At 40.2% G+C, this 16,580-nt stretch overlaps 2 protein-coding genes across 5 annotated transcripts in view; one reads left to right on the top strand and one right to left on the bottom strand.

The window, feature by feature from the left end:
• The window catches only part of LOC145355857 (calcium/calmodulin-dependent protein kinase kinase 2-like), a 103,447-nt gene extending 99,158 nt beyond the window's left edge, over nt 1-4,289 (top strand). For 2 of the 3 annotated variants that reach the window (XM_080208288.1, XM_080208287.1), the window contains one exon: nt 2,050-4,289. In XM_080208288.1, coding sequence (XP_080064414.1) covers nt 2,050-2,122 — 73 coding nt within the window. In that variant the 3' untranslated portion in view covers nt 2,123-4,289. The remainder of the gene's footprint in view (nt 1-2,049) is intronic. The other variant, XM_080208289.1, reaches the window with a different exon arrangement.
• Nucleotides 4,290-6,384: 2,095 nt separating this feature from the next.
• Nucleotides 6,385-16,580, bottom strand: part of LOC145355865 (P2X purinoceptor 4-like) — a 39,453-nt gene continuing 29,257 nt past the window's right edge. Inside the window, exons 10-12 of one of the 2 annotated variants that reach the window (XM_080208300.1) lie at nt 12,593-12,658; nt 7,432-7,527; nt 6,385-6,817 (exon numbers count right to left, since the gene is read on the bottom strand). In XM_080208300.1, the coding sequence (XP_080064426.1) occupies nt 6,761-6,817; nt 7,432-7,527; nt 12,593-12,658 (219 nt within the window). In that variant the 3' untranslated portion in view covers nt 6,385-6,760. The remainder of the gene's footprint in view (nt 6,818-7,431; nt 7,528-12,592; nt 12,659-16,580) is intronic. The other variant, XM_080208301.1, reaches the window with a different exon arrangement.

Below are 16,580 nucleotides of genomic sequence, written 5' to 3'. Positions count from 1 at the left end.
TGAGGCTGTGCCCCCTAGTCCTACTGTCTTTTTTGAGCGGGAAGAGTCTCTCCACCTCTATCCTATCCATCCCATTCATCATCTTATACGTCTCAATGAGATCTCCCCTCATTCTTCTAAACTCTAACGAGTACAAGCCTAGTTTATTCAGCCTCTCCTCATAGCTCAATCCCCTCAACTCTGGTATCAGCCTAGTAAACCTCCTCTGCACTCCCTCCAGGGCCAAAATATCCTTGCGCAGGTGCAGCGCCCAAAACTGCACACAGTACTCCAGCTGCGGCCTCACCAATGCCCTATACAGCTGCAGCAAGACCTCCCTACTTTTATATTCAATCCCCCTCGCTATGAAGGCCAGCATCCCATTCGCCTTCCTGACCACCTGCTGCACCTGCAAGCTGGGTTTTTGCGACTCATGCACAAGGACCCCGAGGTCCCTCTGCACCGTCGCCTGCTGCAGTTTTTCGCCTCGTAAGTAATACTCCTTCCTACCATTTTTCCTACCAAAGTGGACCACCTCACACTTGCCAATATTAAATTCCATTTGCCATTTCCTGGCCCATTCGCCCAGCCTATCTAGATCCTTCTGCAGACTCTCCACACCCTCCGCACAATTTGCCGTTCCCCCAATCTTGGTGTCATCAGCAAATTTCGACACCCTGCACTCGGTTCCCTCCTCCAGATCATCTATATAAATGGTAAATAGCTGATGCCCCAGCACCGACCCCTGGGGCACCCCACTAGTCACCAACCGCCAATCCGAATAGCACCCATTGACCCCCACTCTCTGCCTCCTATTTGACAACCAATCCTCTATCCACGCTAACACCCTACCCCCAACTCCATGTCCCCTGACCTTCTGCAATAACCTCTTGTGAGGTACCTTGTCAAACGCCTTCTGAAAATCCAGAAAGACCACATCCACCGGCTCTCCTCTATCCACTGCCCTAGACACATCCTCATAGAACTCCAGTAAATTTGTCAGACACGACTTCCCTTTAATGAAACCGTGTTGCGTCTGCCCTATCAAGCAATTCCCTTCAAGATGCCTCGCAATTTCCTCCTTAATGACGGATTCTAACATTTTACCTACCACAGACGTTAAACTAACCGGCCTATAATTCCCCGCCTTTAGCCTGGCACCCTTCTTAAACAACGGCGTAACATTAGCCGTTTTCCAATCTTCCGGCACTTCCCCGGAATCCAGCGACGTCTGGAAAATAACCACCAAGGCATCCGCTATAACCTCCGCCATTTCTTTCAGAACCCTCGGATGCATTCCATCCGGTCCTGGCGACTTGTCCACAATCAGCCCCTCCAGTCTGTCGAGCACCACCTCTCTAGTAACAGTAATGTCATTAAGACCCTCCAGTCCTACCACCTTTCCATCGCTAACACCCGGCAAATTATTCACGTCCTCCTCCGTGAAGACAGAAACAAAAAAGTTATTCAAGACCTTAGCCATTTCCCCATCCCCTACCACTAGGTCCCCTTTCTCATCCTCTAAAGGACCAAAGTTCACCCTAGCCAGCCTCTTCCTTTTTATATATGTATTTATGTGGTTCAGTGTCATATTTTAACTGATAACACCCCCATAAATTGCCTCGGATGATTTAAGTTGCATTTTCTAAGCTATATAAATGTAAGTTGTTGTTAAATATGATGGTATATGGGAAATATCTACATGCAATGAATGCATAAAACTTTGTTTAAGGCTAAACCAGTTACACGCGTTGCTTGTGGCATGTTGATAAAAATGAGTTTCTACATCTCAAGACTACCTGATAAGTTTGAACAAAGCTAATTGCTTTCACATGCATTCAGTAGGAATGATGATTTAGGTAGCATTTGGCTATGTACCTGAGCTGGGAATAGTTTAAACTATGGGGTGACAAATGTGGAATATATATTTCATTCCCACACTAATTAGTATCCCTCATCTTGTGACCATAAATTCACAAAGTAATGAGCAGAATAGTGATAAACTACTGAAGAGTTCCCTACCTATATTCACGTTGCAACTGAGATCTGATGTATATTTTCTTTCACCAGGAAGCAGGGTAGTGGAGATAGTTTGAAGAATCCTGACCTGCCTGAAGTTGGAGAGGATGAAGTTCTGTCATGAAGCTACATGCAATAATGGACATTATGTGGATTCCCCGAGAGGATTGCGTCAGCTGCTAGAGGATGGCAGATGTGTCAAATGCCAGATGAATGCATTAGAAGGGCACTTCTAAGGCATAGGTTTCCGGAGGCAATCAAATCACAAGAAGTTTTAATGTCTTTTGTGGTTTTGCATGAAAATGCTTTGAAATGTTTCATTGCCTGAAACACAAGTAATTTGAGTGTAAGGCATGGAAATAGTGTTGTATGGGTACAGATGTTCAGTTTTAACATTTTAAATCTTTATACAAGATAATTTACTTTTTTAAAGTAACTGTGGTGAATTTAATCAATGTACTTTTGTGCATGTTTCTTGAAGGTGCAATGGGGCCAGAATTTCTCCTTAAAATGGAGGAGAATATAGGTACTTGAAAAATGATTTTTGAGGCCATATTATCAATTAAGATGCATATTCTAAAATGTTTACAAAATTAGCTTAGTGTTCAGATCTGGTTTTAATCTTTTTCAACTCTGTATTTACAAGGTAATATCAATTCAGCTAAATACAATATCAAAAATTACTGTACCTTATTAACATAGATTAGTTTGAATATTTCATAGGCTAGTATATATGGATCATGTAGTTCATTAAATTTGATTTTACTTCATAAAATGTACTGTAGTGATCATAGTGAAGATATTTTAAGATTTTGATCCTTATTCCTAATTGCGATATATAATCAGTCGTCTTTTTAGAAATACTAGACCCCAAATGAGCTGGATTGCTTATTTTTCAAATATTTTGCTGATGGAGAGTGTGATTAATGCATTATTAATCAGTGTATCAATAATTTATTGTAGCATTATTTAATCCAGGATTAAATATTCAAGTATGGGCTACAAGGGTTTCTCTAAAAATTACCTCATCTATGGGAATGGTCTCCCATATTGGTTTTGATGATCAAACCTGTCCCCTTTTTTTCATGAAAGTTGTTCTTTGAAAGCAAAATTACAAGTACAACAATTCCTTTGTTTTTTTTTCCTTATGGTGAGTACCAGTTCTATGGTATGCAATGTTCTTCAATTAATCAATTGAATATTTTAGCAGAGAACAGATACTTTACATTTGTTGTGAACTTTTCAATATGTTACTTCTATTGAAAGTGCTGTAGAGGACTACAGAGCCTTTCATAATACAGAGTAATAAGAGATTAAATAGAAATACTTGTTAGAACTTTTATTTGTAAATTAATATAGAGGAAAATGCTTCATGGTCTTGTAATTTTAGTGCTGTTGTGCATATAAAAACTTCCTGCTGTTAGCTATTTCACCATTTAAGAATGATGATTATAAATTTGTAATGTAGAAAAACTATTATTGTTACGTAGCTACATATAACATGTTTGGGTAAAACCTCTCCTCTAAGATGCTGTTTAAAACCTACCTCTTTGAGCAAGCTTTTGGTCATTCGTCCTAATATATTCTTTGGCTGAATGTCAGTTTTGTGTATGCGCCTGTGAAGCACCTTGAAACATTTAGCTATGTCAGAGGTGCCGTTCACACTTTGAAAACAAAAGGACACAGTGGCCTTTTATCCTTTTGTGGTATAGACAATTTTTCAGTGCTCAACTAAAAGTTATGATTATGATACATTGCTGCAATATTTCTGAAGTGAATTGCCAAATTTGTGCATTTAATAAAACAGATTCTTATGGTTAAGGTTTATACAGTGGCCAAATATTATCTATTATGTACCTATGAAAATAGTAAGTATACTTAATTATCAGTTACGTCCATGCATATTTGGAATAGATGCTCTCTAAATGTTGCTAACATTAAAACTTTGCTCTGGCTGTCTCATCCATTATTTCATTACTAAAAGATTGCTATGAATAAATAAAATATAAGTAAATTACTGTAAACATTATCTAAGATTTTGAAAAACAGCCATTACTTTGGGAGCTGGAAGTACTGCATCTGTTCAAATATAGTTAACTTTTTATTGTAGGTTGCATAGTAAAGTGATATATTTGTGAAAATTATGTAATGAAAACGCTTGATAAGTAATATGTTGAGATTTTATGATTCTAATTGATTAATATAGGTGTCATCAGGCAGTTGTAAAACTTATTTATACTCTGCATTAAACCGTGTGATATTTTCTTCAATAAAAACGTTTATTATGGTCATCTGTGTGTTTGATTTGATACAAGTAATTTAAAACTGATTTACATCCTCCACAGTCATTTCTTGTAAATTTGAAGGATAAACAGCTGGCTTTGTGAGTTCTCTCTAAAGTATGTTCACTTATATAGAAATTACAACACTAATAGACCATTCAGCTCTTCCAGTCCACATGAACAGCCGTCCTAATTCTATACACCAGCTCTGCATCAATATCAAATTTCAAGCATTAAAAGCTGTTTTTTAACAGTTGTTGTTAGGCCCTCATGGCTGTCTCCATCAAACTATCTTCAGCATAGGTTGTGACATGTGGGTTTCAGATTTCATGGCAGTTTTTCAATGTCATTTCTTCAATCCGGTGATAACCTTTTTTTAAAAAAAAACTTTCTCCTTTTTTCTTTCCAGCACACTCAAAAATCACAAGGCATATAGAGAATTCATTTCCTTTAACAGAAAACCAAGAACCACAAGGTACAGGTTTGAAGTGATTGACAATCAAAGGCAACACACGGAGCATCAAATGATGAAAAAAAAGTGCAGGGTTGCAGAGAAACAGTAGGGGAGTGAGTCTTGCTGAATTGCTGGTAAGATAGCCAGCATGGACTAGATGGATAGCATGGCCTCTGTTAATTAGATCTGTTAACACACAGAAACTGAGAGAAAAAAAAATCACCATTTGAGAATATGAAAATTTTTACATGGGTAAGATTTTAAACAAGTAGTCATCTGACTGGGTGATAGTGGGCAAGCAGGTAAGATTTAGTGCAGGTGAATGGTTTCAGTGGGCAAACATTCAGAGCACTTTGGGAAGCCAACTCCAATTGCTTTCTAGGTTTTACTAAAGTGGGTTAAGGGGAAAGCAGCCAGTGCATTCTAGGGTGAATAGACATTTTAAATGAGGCCAGAAAACACACTAAAACAGCAAACCAGGTTAATGTGGCCAGCTGGGTTTCCAAGTCTCCTTGGCAGTGAGAGAGTGGCAGTTTCAGGGAGAAGGCACTTGACAGCACTCCTTGTAGGCCAAGAAGAGTAGAGGTGCTTCCACCTGATCCTCCAGGTACACCTAAATATCAGATCTCTCCAACTCACCCCCTTTGCACCCTCTCCCCAATTTATCTGCATTCACCCACAGGGTCAGATTCCATGCCCTGTCAAATCAGACATGGCTGGTACAGTGTTCTTCTCCAGAATGATCCCCACCCTAATAGAAGACAGGATTAGACTGACTTCTAAGCTGTCAGGACAAAAATCACACATTGTGGAGTCAAAGCTCCACAGCATGTGAAACACACTTCCTGGATGAAACCCAGCACCATTTGACACCCCCCCCCCCCCCCCCCCGCAACCCCCAACCCCACTGCCATCTTTTCCAATAAGAACATAAGAAATAGGAGTAGGCCATCTAGCCCTTCGAGCCTGCCCCGCAATTCAATAAGATCATGGCTGATCTGAAATGGATCAGTTCCACTTTCCTGCTTTCTCCCCATAACCCTTAATTCCCTTGTCTATCAGAAACCTATCTACCCGTGACTTAAAGATATTCAGCAAGGTAGCCTCCACCATTTCAACAGGCTGAGAATTCCAGAGATTCACCACCCTTTGAGTGAAGAAGTTCCTCCTCAACTCCGATCTAAACTGCCCTCCCCACCCACCGCCCCCCCCACCCCTTATTTTGAGACTGTGCCCTCTAGTCCTGCTATCCTTTCTAAGCGGGAAGAATCTCTATGTCTACCCTATCCCTTCGTTATCTTAAATGTCTCTATAAGATCCCCCCTCAGCCTTCTAAACTCAAACAAGTACAGACCCAGTCTATTCAATCTCTCTTCATAGGCTAACCCCCTCATCTCTGGTATCAGCCTAGTGAACCTTCTCTGTACTCCCTCCAATATATCCTTCGGCAAGTGCGGCGACCAAAACTGTACACAGCACTACAGCTGCGGCCTCACCAGTACCCTGTACAGTTGCAGCAAGACCTCCCTGCTTTTATATTCTATCCCCCTCGCTATAAAGGCCAACATTCCATTCGCCTTCTTGATCACCTGCTGCACCTGCAGACTGGGTTTTTGCGATTTGTGCACAAGGACCCCCAGGTCTCTCTGCACCGTAGCATGCTACTGCTTTTCGCCTTTTAAATACCACCCCAGGCTGTCAGAAAGTAAAAGCTCCCTTTATTGCATCCACCACGTTCTTGTTCCAAATTGGCATCAAAAATCATGTCATATTCAGTAGACTTGGTTGGCTTAAACACATCTTTATAAATTTTTTTCCAGGTCAAATAGTGCTACTGAACTATATTATTTTCAGAATCTACAATTACAAATTATACATTCCAGTACATAACACTTTTCCTTTAAAGTTGTCAATTAAGCTCTTCAGGTTAAGCTTATTAAACGTATTTACAGCTTTAAAGCAGACTTGATGTCAGGAGCCAAGAACAAAAGTTCAGTTGTGCAATTGCAGATTTATAGGACAGATATCAATTTGTTTTCCCAGAATTCTGTATGGTTCCATATGAATCTTCGGATTCGATACCCTTATAACATGAAATACAATGTTATTCACTTCTATTGATTTTGTTTGATATAGTACATCTGGTAATACTGTAATCAAGAATCTTGTATTTTCCCAATAATTCTCCATTACATTATGGTCTGATTCAAAGCAATGTTGCTTAATTTTTTTTCAGACAGTGCATAATATTTACTTTGCTTTTAAATAGTATATGAAGTATAATGATTTTCTTAAGTCCCATTTGTGCTTTTGGGGAAAAAAAGCAATTGCAGTAATATTTGCAAAGTTACAGTATATATTGTATAATTAAAAATTTTTCCATGTTTTTGTTTTCTTTGGGGGTAATGGTTTTATATCGCAAGAAAATAATTATAGTATGTTTTGAACGTTAGAGAAAATAAAGTCCATTGAGGAGTTCATTATGAACCGAATTGCAATAAATTGGTCCAGAGATTTTATCTTTCATATATCTTTTATCTTTCATATATCTTGACAGTTGCCAATAATGTCTATCATCCTAAATACTATTAAATAAATTTGAATTGATCGCTAAAAAATGTTTTCTACTGATTAATGCTGAATTTAAAAAGTAACTGCATGAGGATCAGAAAGATCTCCTCAGGAGGTAAGACTCACCAATTCAGAATCTTCAACGCATTTGTACTTCTTTTCTTTGTAGTAATTACTTTTCTTTAAAAAGTATAGCACAATTATATCACACAAAATTGTTGCCTAAAGAAAAGGTTTTAATTCTGTTAGTTTTTTATGTTAAAGGAAGTACTTTATCAAAGCAGCTCTGCAACCTAAAATTAAAGCACTTCGCAACCTTTGGCTTATATGAACAAAAACGCATTTAAATATGGTTTACCAGTATATTGTACAGAGTGGTTTTGCTAGAGAACATAGTGCAGGAAGTACAAAGTGAGATTAAACCTGAGTGCAATGAGAAACAAGTGCTAAATTGGAAACTTGATACCAGTGGGATATTTGATAAATTTTTCTGAAGCTATAATTTAGATGAACAGTCAAATTCTGACTTAGAACTTTCAAACTGCAAGCAAATGAAGAGGTCTAGTTTAATAAACTGTCAGGCAGTGTCAGTTATCTGTCAATCAACAAAGTGGTTGCCTGAATTGTCGTTAATTGCTGTAGCAGTAACCTGGTTTAGCAGTTACAATTTTGAGCCATCAGCTTCAATAAAAATAGACAGGATTTGTTACTGCACAGATTAAGGGAAGCACAAGGTAAAATGAGGAATGAGTGCTAAACTGGGAATTTGATACAGATGGAATATATCTGCAGTGGAAAAAAGGTGCTCCTTTGATACCTTGTTTCAATCTCCAGTAGCTGGTGTATGCTCTTTTATCTCCATGCTGAGATACTTGATATGACTTTAGGTGTATAGATTAATAATTTACTAATTAAATGAGGTTAGACAGTTACAGCACTGTTCGTCTTGTGCCAAGGCAGGAATGTGTGGTAATCTGGAATGCATTGCTGTCCTGGACAACACTATCTGTAAGTGTGTGCAGCTTGAGAAACTGTAGCTCAGAGTTGCTGAGCTAGTGGCTGACTTGCAGATATTGAGGAACATCATAGGGGAGGAGAGTTACAGGGTACATTATTCCCAGAGGCAATCACACCCTCAGACTAGGTAGAGCTTTAGAGTTGGTCAATGGTCAGCGATTCTTGTTGGGCAAGAGAGTCAAAAGTTATTGGGGGGAGTAAGGCAAGAGAATCAAAGTATTTGGAGGTAAATGTGAACTGTAGCACAAATAGATCAGCCATGATCTTATTGAATAGTGAAGCAGGTTTGAGGGGACGAATGGCTTACTTCTCCTATTTCATGTTATAAGATTGTGACTGCAATTCACAGAGGGTTGTGGAGGTCTGGAACCCACCCTTCAAGACAGAAACCCTCAACTCATTTTCAGGTTGTGATGGAAGAGTCTGAGCCTTTGACTTTGACCAGCAAGTGTAAGGTACTCTTCTTTCTAGAGAAGTACGAATGACTCCAGGGTGAATGAGAAAATTGACCATTGTATCAAGGACACCATTCAAGTGGAGGGACCCAAAAAGAATGTGTAATGATAGCAATACAGTATCATCAGATCAAAGTGTGCAGAGGATGTTGAAAGTCTGCAAAGGGATATAGATAATCTAAGTGAGTGGGCAAGGGTCTGTCAGATGGAGTACAATGTTGGTAAATGTAAGGTCATACATTTTGGTAGGAAAAACAGCAAAACAGACTAAATGGTAAAAAATTGCAGCATGGTGCTGTGCAGAGGGATCTGGGTGTCCTTGTGCAGGAATCTTAAGAAGTTGGTTTGCTGGTGCAGCAGGTAATTAAGAAGGCAAATGGAATTTTGTTCTTCATTGCCAAAGGGATGGAGTTTAAAACCAGCGAGATTATGTTGCAGCCATATAAGGTACTGGTGAGACCACACCTGTGTACAGTTTTGGTTTCCTTACTTGAGAAAGGTTATACTGGTAGTGGAGGGGTGCAGAGGAGATTCATTAGGTTGATTCTGGATTTGAGAGGATTGGCTTACGAGGAAAGACGAAGTAGACTGGGACTATACTCATTAGAATTCAGAAGAATGAGGGCAGATCTTTTAGAAACATAAAAGATTATGAAGAGAATAGATAAGATAGAAGCAGGGAAGTTGTTTCCACCAGCAGGTGAAACTAGAACTAGGGGCATAGCCTCAAAATAAGGGGAAGCAAATTTAGGACTGAGTTGAGGAACTTCTTCACACAAAGGGTTGCAAATCTGTGAAATTCCCTACTCAGTAAAGTAGTTGAGGCTACGTTATTGAATGTTTCTAAGGCAAGGATAGATAAATTTTTGAACAGTAAAAGAATTAAGATTATGGTGATCGGGTGGGTAAGTGGAGCTGAGTCCACAAAAAGATCAGCTGTGATCTTATTGAATGGTGGAGCAGGCTCGAGGGACCAGATGGCCTACTCTTGCTCCTAGTTCTTATGTTCTTCTCGGGAGAGGGATACTCCTCTACAACTGCAACTGGGAACTCTGATTGTGTTGTCTGCCCAGTGCTAGAGTAAAGGACATCTGTTTGAGGCTGAAGCTGAACTTGGAGTGGGAGGGGTTCACAGAGGAATCACCAAGATGGGTAGAACTAAGAATGGTGTAGTGCTGAGAGAGTTTGAGAGTTGGGGTTCAAAACTAGATGCAGAACATAAAAGGTTCTGTGGATTGTTACCTGAGCCACTTGCCAATAGGTTAGGATCAAGCAGATTAGAGATAAACTGTTACTAAGAAAAGCATGGATTAATCAAGGTTAGTCAGTAGGGCTCAGTATTAGGTCCATGCTTTTTATGGTATAAATGACTTGGATGTGAATGTTCAAAAAGTTTTGCAGACCACACCAAAATTGGCCTAGTGGTTAATAGTAAGGAGGAAAGCAGTAGATGTAAAGAAGATATCACTAGACTGGTCAGATAGGCAGAAAAGCAGCAAATGGAATTCAACCACGAGAAGTGCAAAGTGATGCATTTGGAAAGAGCAAACAAGGCAAAGGAATACACAATGAGAGAAGAACACAGGCGTGGAGGAAGTGAGGGACCTTGGAGTGAATGTTTACAGGTCCATGAAGGCAGCTGGACAGGCCGATAAGATAGTTAAGATATATGGGATCTTTCATTAGCTGAGGTATAGAATATAACAGATTATGCTGGAACTGTTTAAATAATTAGGCCACAACTTGAGTAGTGAATGGAGTTCTGATCACCTCTATTACAGAAAGGATGCAATTGCACTAGGAGAGTGTACAGAGAATGTTACAAAGATGTTGCCAGCACTGGAAAAGTGCATGTATGAGGAAAGATTAAATAGATTGGGGTTGTTCTTCTTGGAATTGAGGAGACTGAGGGGAAATTTGATTTGAGATGCACAAAATTGTAAGAAGCCTGGGCGGAGTGGATGGGAAGGGCCCAATTATTTTAGCAAAGAGGTCAATGATTAGTCGACATAGATTTAAAGTGATTGGTAGAAAAATTAGAGGGGAGGTAAGGAAAAATCATTCACCCAGAGAGTTCTGGGGGTCTGGAACCCACCCTTCAGGACAGAAACCCGCAACTCATTTAAAAGATCTCTGGAGATACATCTTAATGCCATAACCTGCAGGACTATGGACCAAATGCTAGAAAATGAAATTAGACTGTGTGGCTCATATTTTAAGTTTGTGCAGACACAGTGGGCCAAGTAGCTTCTTTCTGTGCTGTAAACCTTCTTAGATTTCATGAGTACAGTATTAGTTCACTCAATTGGACCATAGTACAGAGTTGACCTATGATGAGAGGCTCAGTAGATAGTGCCCATGTTCTCTGGATTTAGAGGAATGAGAGGTGATCTAATTAAGACAGAAGATTCTGAAGGGGCCTCTCATACTTGATGCTGACAGGTTGTTTCTTCTGGCTGGGGAATTTAAACGTAAGGATTGACTTAGGATTGATCATTAGTTGATCATTTGGGACTCGGTTATGTAAAAAAAAGTCATTTACAGGTTGTGAATCTTTGGAACACTCTACCCTGTGGGATTGTGGATTCTCCATCTTGACTACATTTACAACTGGGATAAACATTTTTAATCTGAAGGAATCGTGGGGAGCAGGCGAGAAAATTGAGTTGAAGCCAAAGATCACTGAATGGCGAGGCAGGCTCATTATGATCTGCTCCTGCCCCTATCTCTTGTGTTCACATAGGGCACAATCTTGTCCTGCCCGTCTTTCAGTGAGATGAGGTAGTACAATTGGATGAGAGGTGAAAAATGAGAATTGTGCCCGTTTTATCACTTCACTCAATTGTAGCAGCTCTGTTTTGCTAGTGGGCGCAAAGCCAATTTCAATATTAATGAATTTAACTATTAAATGTCATTAATGAAACCCGGAAATTAGGGCAACCTGGGTTCACCTGCACTATCTTCCTTGGCAGTCGAGCTTCTCACGATGAGAATCACAGCTGATCTCCAGCAGCGGAGACCAGACATGATGGCCTCGCCAGGGGGAATCAGAGGCCATTGAGGACTCCAGATGGTTGGGGACAGTGCTGGGCAGTGCCAGCCTGACAGTGCCCAACTGGTACTGCCCACCAGGCACCACAACTGTGTAAAGGAGGTCAGGTCTGAATGGCGGTGAAGTCTGAATGGAGTGGGGCGATGACGGGGAGAAAAGGGGAACTCTGCAGGGTGATCAGGGAGAAGGGGAAACTGCAAGGATGGTGATAGGAGGGGGAAGGGAACTCTGCAGGGGTAGTAATAAGGAGAGGGTGAACTCTGCTGGGGTGGTGATTGGGGGTAAGGGGGAAGCTACAGGGGTGGTGATCGGGGAAGGGGGGAAGCTACAGGGGTGGTAATTGGAGGGGGAAGGGCACTCTGCGGGGGTAGTGATCAGAGAGGGAGGGACAGAACTCTGCAAGGGTAGTGATCACAGAGGGAGGGAGGGAACTCTGCAGATGTGGCAATCAGAAGGGGGGGGGATGGTGGTAGAACGGCACAGGGCGAGATGCAATTGGTGTGGGGCTTCAATGTCTGTTTGTGTGTGTGTGTATGTGTAGGGGGGGGTGGTGGTGACTGCCATAGGGGATAAATGGCATGGTGTTCCTGATGTCCATGGGTGGCAGGAGATCTCCCAGCACTCTGGGGGATCGGGGCACCTGCGCAATGATGCCCCATGAGTTCAGCAGCATTACAAAGCAATAATGAAATCTGTGGGAAATAATTCTTGTTTTAAATATTTGTTGCATATTCATCATTCTTTGTTACATAAGATAACTTACCATTCCTAATAATGCTAACCCAGATCCGACATTTATCATTGTAGGGATAATGTTAAATTTTCCAGCCTGTGCAGAAGATAATATTGTTAAAGCAGTATAAATTCATGTTAGAAAAGCTGGTGATGTATTTCTGTTGTAAACTTTCTGCCTTCAATTTGTAACCTGTGCAAAAAATTTATCATTCCTTTGATCAAACCTCATCTACATATTGTTTTTTCAATGCTTTAGTTTGGGATTGAATTTTTATTTGGGATCAGTACCTGACCTGAATTTGGCAATTACTGCTAGAGCAGTGTCTGGTGCTGTTTTTACCCTTGCTCCATCAGTTCAAACTACTTTACAACGCAAATTTTGATTTGAAAACTAGGTTACTTTTTGCAATATCAAATCTTTCTCAAAAATATTTTATAATGTTTAAAAATTTGAACAAGAGACAACTGATAGATCTAAATTTCCTTGCAGCAGTAAAGTAACACATTGAAGCATTCAGGTGTTATGTAATTTGTTCCAATTTAGTCAAATGAATCAAGTATAAATCCGTATGTACGGAAAGAAATGATTGTTATACCTTGATTAAATTTAAATGGGAAAAGCTGGGAAATTGTTGAAAAGTTGTTAATAGGTCATTTTCTTTTATTTTTTCCACATCCTTTCTTGCTTGAAAGTGGTGGGTCAAATTGGGTATTGATCCGTTCTATAGCATAGAGGTGACAAATTAGTTTATTTGGAGGCCTAATGATTAGAAGGTTGTTAGTGATTGGATTCCAAAGTTCTCAGATAAATACAAATTACTGTATGGTATTAGTGATGGCATGGGGTAGCATGGTGGCACAGTGGTTAGCACTGCTGCCTCACAGCACCAGGAACCTGAGTTCGCTTCCCAGCTTGGGTCACTGTCTTTGTAGAGTTTGCACATTCTCCCCGAGTCTGCTTGAGTTTCCTCTGGGTGCTCTGGTTTCCTTCCACAATCCAAAGATGTGTGGGTTAGATTGATTGGCCATGCTAAATTGCCCCTTAGTATCAGGGGAACTAGCTAGGGTAAATGCATGAGGTTATGGGGATCGAGCCTGAGTGGATTGTGATCGGTGCTGACTCAGTAGGCTGAATGGCCTCCTTCTGGACTGTAGGATTCTATGATTCTATATTAGACCAGATCGTACCCATTTATATACATATTTTGGCTGGTACTCTGGACCTAAAAATATTACTTCCATTTCTTTTTCTGGAGTTCTTCAATAATGTCGATTTCCCTTCCTGTTACCCAATAATGTCATTAATTTCTCCCCTTGGGTACTTTTCCCCTCCTCTATCTTCCTGTTCTCTTACTTTTGTCCCTGGTGTGAAACAGCTGCCCTCTCATCTCTTGAATTAGCTCAAGATAGCCCTTCATTTCTTGGAATTTTCTGAAGAGCTCATAGTGGTGGAGGCTACCTCGCTCAATATTTTTAAGACGCGGGTTGATAGGTTTTTGATAGGCAAGGGGATTAAGGGTTATGGGGAGAGGGCGGGAATGTGGAACTGAGCCACGACAGATCAGCCATGATCTTATTGAATGGCGGGGCAGGCTCAAGGGGCTAGATGGCCTACTCCTGCTCCTATTTCTTATGTTCTTATAAACATCAATGTCAACTATCGCATCTTTCTCTTATCAGTCTTCTTTGACCAAACCTGCTAATTCTACCGACTGCTTTTCCAATGCACCAATAATCACTGTCCATATCCCTGTTTCCCTCCAGAATTTCTGTTCACTGCTAAAATAGGTCATTGCCATCCATGGCCTTATGTAGAAAATTGGATCGACATCAAGCTTTAACATTCTTCCTTGCCTGGCTATACTTTCCACAATCTACCCTGTTATTGGGCAATGTGCTCCTAATCAAATTACATCTTACATCCTTCCCTTATTCCTTGGGTTTCTTCACCTAACAATTCATTTTTTTCTTCAAAATTCTCATTTTCTACTGCCTATTTCCAAACTTCACCAGGACTTTCTCACTTCCCCTTCCCTCCCTTGTTTCTGTACTGAACTCATCTTTGGTGTCTTTGTTTTAACTTCCATTAATCTCTCTGACCTTCTACTCCCTTTGAATCACTGTTTTCATTTAGATTCTGCTACCCATTTCATGCAAACCCCCTCCAGCTCGTCATCTCCCAATGCCTCTCCCATGATTTCCAAACACTCACTTCTATCTTTCACTTACCAAACTATTTTACCCCTTCCAAGTTAATTTCCTTTAGTCCCATAAGTCATATAACTGCCCTTTATAAATCCCAACTGACAAGAATTGTGGCTCCTGATTTACCATAATAGTTTGTGTAGTTGTTGATTGCTGGGCAACTCTTTCACACCCTCCTCTACTACCACTGACCCAGGCAAAACATTTACTCTCTCCAATATTGGTCAATCATCCTGGTATGGTTCCCATCTTTGTTCTCACAATTTCAGGACGGAGCAGACATGATCATATGTGGCATACATGTGACTAAGCAAATTGTGGTCATACTGCATCAAATTCCTATTCCAGAATCATCCTGAAGGTCAAATATATTTTCTTCATTATCAAATTTCTCTTTTCCCTGCTCCTCCGCCATCACCTCCAACATCTAAGATTGAAACCAGATAGATGTCTGTTCAGCTGCCTCTGCTGCTTCCCTCGTCTACCAAGCCAAGGCTTCGTCCCAACTCCCAGCCCTGAGTCTTCCCCTTCTCTGCTAATTTTCATTTCCACCCCCATATGCTGACTGAGCTCATCTTATCCATGAGGGGTATGACCTCTGCCCTTGACCCCGTTCCTTTAAAACAATTGCCTAACCTTGACAATAGGTAGGCAGTGGTGTGATAGTATTGTTACTGGACCAGTAATCCAGTGAGGAAGGATATTGCTCTGAGACCTGTGTTTGAATCCTTATGAAATTTGAATTTTGTTAAATTCTGGAATTAAAATTCTAATAATGACCATGTTGTTGTAAAAACTCATCTGGTTCACTAACGTCCATTAGGGAAGGAAATCTACCATCCTGCCCTGATCTAGTCTACAAGGCAAACCCACAGCAGTGTGGTTGACTCTTAAATGTGCTCTGGAATACAAGCCACTCAGTTCACAGGAGTGGGCAATAAATGCTAGCCGAGCCAATGAAGCCTACGTACCATGAGTGAATTTAAAAGAAAACTCTGCTACACGTTGGAAACTATCATATCAGCCATCTTTTTCCTCTCCAAAGTTCTCAACTAGTTTTTGCCTCCCAAATCCACACTCATCTTTCCCACAGCTTCCTATCTGAATTTTTCTAAGCAGCTTTCTTCCCATGCCACAGCACCTTTTTTTTGATGCAGAAGGTAGTCATTATAGTACTGTATCCATATACCACACTTAGTTGTGTTATGAAAATAGTTGGCTACACTGACCTGCTGATGTTTCTGTTGTACAAGTAACAATGGAAATGGGGTTACTAAATCACAATGCATGTCCTCACTATTTAGCTGGGAGAGATAGTTCTACATATACATGATGTACAGATGCTCAAGTTCACAGGAATGAAATACATATTCTGAATAAAGAGGGATGGAGGGACAATATTTTTGTCAAATGTCAAAAGAAAGGCAACTGTTATTTTGCAACTGGCAAAAAAAACCAAAGCAAGACTTCTCAAAAATACTTTAGGTTATGTGTAAGCTAAATTATAATATGAAATGAGTTCACAGTAACTTCATTGCAGTGTCAATGTAAACCTACTTGTGACACTAATAAATAAACTTTAAAGTCCAATGTACAAGTGGTATTACTTTCTGCATTAAATATATGGCTAAAGCTGACTGTTGTATTTAATCCTGGCAGTAGCAATGCTGCAATTGACTAGGGTAGAGTTGTAATATTAAGTATGAGAAAAAAGTGGCATCTTAAAAGTTACAGATGAATAACTTTGAGGATACAGATAATAACCATATAAGGATAATGGAACATTGGAATGTTGAACAGCAGCTGAGTAA

This window comes from Carcharhinus amblyrhynchos, chromosome 20 (assembly GCF_965287045.1).
Source record: "Carcharhinus amblyrhynchos chromosome 20, sCarAmb.v2.hapA, whole genome shotgun sequence".
Taxonomy (NCBI): Eukaryota; Metazoa; Chordata; class Chondrichthyes; order Carcharhiniformes; family Carcharhinidae; genus Carcharhinus; species Carcharhinus amblyrhynchos.
The sequence above is the reverse complement of the archived record's forward strand: the minus strand, read 5'-3'. Positions and strand labels throughout refer to the sequence as shown.